Genomic DNA, 4,887 nt, shown 5'->3' with positions numbered 1-4,887 from the left:
TAATCATCGCTTTCTAGTCGTATGAGGCTAATTCTATTTCGCAGCTGATGCAATGCACTCTCGTAGGCCATGTTTGATTTGAACCCCTTACGCTTGAATCGGGGATCAAGTATAGTGCTTTCAGCATAAAGTAAATTTTTTTCGTACCCTCCACATCGAATTCTCAAGTCTGTCGCAATTAAATCTATCATTTCAGAAATTTGGCTGTTTGTAGAATAACTTTTTGAAACGAAATTGGCTAACATGTTACATAAAACCATTACTTTAGATAATGTATCGTTTTTTCAGCTGATATTTCGACTGTGACATCATAGAATGGCTTAAGAATAGAAATGGCTTCCGTTATTAAATCCAATTCGGCTAACTTCATCATTAATTCAGGTTTAATGAGCGATAACGTTGTTATAACGGCATCTTTTAATTTCAAAATTCTTTGCAACATGTCATATGTGGAATTCCACCTTGTCGGCACGGACTGTTTGAGTTTGAGTTCGGGAAGTCCCATTTGCTTTTGAGTTTCTTACAATTTTTTTAAGCTTTGTGAACTCTGATGAAAATGTGTTACGATTTTTTTCACTTTTTCAACCGTGTCCGATATTTTACAAATATTAGTTTGCACGATTAAATTTAAAGTGTGTGCGAAACATCATATGCTTCGCCACTGCCCTAGACGCACTGCAGCTATTATATTAAAAGCATTGTCACTCACGACGGCGGTTACTTTGTTGGATATATCAAATTCTTCCATTACCTTTTTTAAAAAATTGCATAGATTTTCTGCAGTATGATTTTCTCCGAACTCTTCACATGCCAATAAATATGTTTTTAGTGGAGAATTTCCATCAATGAAGTGAGCAGTTACTGCGACATAGCTCGTATTTGTTTTCGATGTCCATCCATCGGTTGTAAGACAGACTGCTGGAGCTGATCGTATTGCTGCATTAATTTCATTCATAATTCTGTTATATTCTTTTGGCAAAATTGTGTTTGTTAACGTCTTTCTTAATGGTAAATTATAGCCTCGGCAATGGGAAGCAGCTGTTATCAACTTTTGAAACGATGGTTCATCAATTATTCTCAATGCATGGTGTTCTTTCGCCACCATTTCCAAAACAAGGTTGTCAATTTGTTCAACTTTCCGAATTGGTGGTGGTCTATGGATGAAATGTGTCATAGTTGGCTGATGACTTCTTTGTGGAACACTGGGAATAGACCTTTGTATTTGGTTTTGAGAGCTTGATGAAGGCAAATCATGTGATGTTGGTTCCCGTTCAGTGACCAATGTCACAAGTGGATGCTTTGACTTCATGTGTCTTGATAAATTTCCATTTGATCCTCCTGCAATGCTGAGAGACATTTTGCGATAATTGCATTTTGCTCTCAATTGACCATATTCCTTGAAATGAACCCATATGTTGCTGTATTTTCTATTAGTAGACATTATTTTATTTAACTCTTCACTTTGGGAATACTTTGGTTAAAAATTGAAAATGAAATAATAAAACGTCTGATAAATATTGCCACATCAACAAAAATTCTCCCAAAAGTTCTTCTTACCTAAATAAAACATTACTTCACAATAACATAAAATAATTGGAAGTTTTTATTTAGGTATACCCGAAATACAATAATTTGTCGATACAATCTGTATGGCAACCATGCTGACAGCTGATTCGTTCATCAAGTGAGCTGTGAACGAAATGAGAAATATACAATGCCATAAGTACAGAGCTGAATGAGCTTGTGAACGAAAAAGACCGACTGATACGAACTAGCTCAGTTCGTTCATTTTACTAACCCGTTCAATTGTACTAGTTCGTTCATGAACTACGCAACTCTAACATTTCACGTCTTTTATGTGATTGCTTTTGAACAGCTCATGAGCGTGTTGCATTTTTATACCCTAAACTACATAGTGTCCATGTATTTGTTGTTCACAGGATTCCGGTCGCAATTATTAACCGATTTTAATGAAATTTGGTACAGGGAGTTTTTTAGGCACAAGGACGAACGCTATTGAATTTGGAAGAAATCCCATATATATGTATCGCCCGATTTCGACAAATGGGGTCACGTTGCGCTTTTTTTTCAAACGGATCGTCACCAAATTTGGCAAAAGGTAATATTTTCCATCGCCCTTCAAGTCTGCAAAATTTCATCCAAATCGGTTCAGATTTAGATCGGGCGATTTTCCCAAATTTGGCCACAAAAACTTTATTTATCAACCGATCTTACTCAAAGTTGGCTAAATATAATCTTCTTTAGCACTAACTATATGTGCAAAAACTCATCGAAATCGGTTCAGATTTAGCTATAGCTCCCATATATATGTACCGCCCGATTTTTCTAAATTTGGCCATAAAACCCTTATTTATCAACCGATCTTACCCAAATTTGGCTAAATTTAGTCTTCTATAGCACTACCTATATGTGCAAAAAATCATCGAAATCGGTTCAGATTTAGATATAGCTCCCATATATATGTATAGCCCGATTTTCGCAAATTTGACCATAGAACCCTTATTTATTAACCGATCTTACTAAAAGTTGGCTAGATCCAGTCCTCTATAGTACTAACTATATGTGCAAAATTTCATCGAAATCGGTTCAGATGTAGATATAGCTCCCATATATGTATCACCCGATTTTGAAAAATTCGCCCCTAATAACTTTATGTTTGACCATACAGGCCTCATTTCTTAACTGATCTTACTCAAATTTTGCACGAGGTAACCCATTGTGGTATTAATCAAACCCGCAAAATATTATGCAAATTGGTTCAGATTTAGATATAGCTTCCATATATATGCATCGCTCTATTTTCCCAAATTTGGCCATAGAACTCTTATTTATTAACCAATGTTACTCAAATTTCAAATTGTGATGTACTAGCCGATCGTAATTATACGTACTTGTAGCTCTTACATAAGAATATTGCTCGATTTTTACAAATTTGTATTTATTACCCGCACTAATTTAACGATTTTCTCTTTTTTAATAATGGGCTCAATATTAGTGGCTTTCTAACTCCGTAGGTGCAATATCAACACAGCCAGTGTTGCTAGAAGTAGGGGAAATTCCCTATATGTAGGGTTTTTCTAATATTTAGCATCTTGTAGGGACGTAGGGTAACAATGTAGGACATTTTCACTAAACACAATTTGTAATAATTTTTACATTTTGGTGGCTCTAGAGGTGGAAATTAGAAGCCGTCAAGGCTTGATCTTTAACAATGTGTGGTAAACTTTATTCCTGTAGAAAATTTTGTCAACATTTTATTTCTATAGAACATTTTGTCAAAATTGTATTTCTATAAAAATTTTTTTCAAAATATTATTTCTATAAAAAATTTTCTCAAAATTTTATTTCTGTGGAATTTTTTCTCAAAATTTTATTTCTATAGAATTTATTGTCAAAATTTTATTTCTATAGAAAATTTCTCACAAAATTTGTTTTTAGAAACTTTTCCAAAATTTTATTTTTATAGAGATTTAACAAAAAAGATTACTAATTTGGGTAGAATTCTACCAACTGTGGCAACCGTGGTGGTAATACAAATTTATATTCTAAGTTATATACGTTGCATATTCATGTTTTAAGATAATAAAGTACTTAGAACCATTTTTGTTTTTTTTAAATTTAACGAAAAATATAGTAGGGAAAATTGTTTGTGAATGTATGGGAAAGTAGTACCCTTGTAGGGTAAACCGAACATTTTCCCTGGCAACATTGACTATGAGCAATAGTCAGATTGACACAAAGCACCCATAGACATGTACCCCTTAATTTTCTTAAATATGCAACTGCGGTTTATCTCCCAGACCTATATGTTACCCCACAAATGCCTATGATTACTAATTCTGTAATGGTGGTTTAGGGTATGATATAGTCGGCCCCGCCCGACTTTCTACTTCACTTATTTGTTTTTTTTGGAGATGTCCTGGATAAACGAGTACTCTGTTTTCTTGTAGCCCTTCACGGCTTAGGATATCCAGTGCTAAAAGAAAACAGCCCTAATGTAATATTTAAAAGAACAATCTTGTATTTGTAGTTAAAAATTTCAATGAATAAATTATGTTAACTTTGAGAAGCACTTGCTTAAAGTATAGTGAGTGGACCAGCTGATCCTGCAATTTTTCCTCACATAATTAAACATTTCTTACATACAGTTCTCTTTATGCTTCATGAACATAAATAAGTGTGACATAAATTTTGAAATGAAGTGCTTAAATTCACACATTAAAGGGAGTGTAATAAATTTCAGCGAATATATTAACACATAACGTATTGTCCAATAAATCCCAATTGGCTTTTCGAAGTATGTATGTGTTGAACAAAAAAAAAAAACAGAGGCAATTCCTTTCACTTCTTTATATTTGCTTTCGTTTCATTTATGCAAATGAGCAATGTCCATAGGATTGTATGGCAATGTATTGGTAAATGTTTATTTCTTATGGCTGCACTAGACGTAATATTATATACAAATATAAAAATTTTATTACTTATATAAGCCGTTTAATATACATCATTCACTGTACAGCTCTAACGGAGATATAAATATGGATATCATCAAAGAGATGGGTTTTTAATAACCGTGCACAAAATTAGTCGCAGATACATTCTGAAAATAGCTCTTAAATTTATCAACACTCACATTAAAAATGTTTATTTTTTCCCAAAAAATTTAAATCGTAATCAATTTGCTAACATTCTTTTCAGTAATACGAATAATTATGAAGCATATGTTTGATTTTAAACTTTAAGTAAAGCTCACCATTTGTTGAGGCGGAAAATCGGACCTAAAATTATCCAGTTTGAAGGCCAGAAAACACACTTTTCACCATTTGTTTCTCTCCATGTATAAGTGTAAGCAATTGTGAAAGTGTG

General features: G+C 33.3%; 1 protein-coding gene across 1 annotated transcript; it reads right to left on the bottom strand.

Moving 5' to 3' along the window:
- Nucleotides 1-646: 646 nt before the first annotated feature.
- On the bottom strand, nt 647-1,441 carry LOC142227816 (E3 SUMO-protein ligase ZBED1-like). Its single transcript, XM_075298131.1, has one exon. The coding sequence runs from the start codon at nt 1,439-1,441 to the stop codon at nt 647-649; it is 795 nt and encodes a 264-aa protein (XP_075154246.1).
- Nucleotides 1,442-4,887: the final 3,446 nt, after the last annotated feature.

The sequence above is a fragment of the Haematobia irritans genome, chromosome 1, assembly GCF_050003625.1.
Source record: "Haematobia irritans isolate KBUSLIRL chromosome 1, ASM5000362v1, whole genome shotgun sequence".
Taxonomy (NCBI): Eukaryota; Metazoa; Arthropoda; class Insecta; order Diptera; family Muscidae; genus Haematobia; species Haematobia irritans.
Note: the sequence above shows the minus strand (reverse complement) of the source record. Positions and strands in the feature narration are given on the sequence as shown.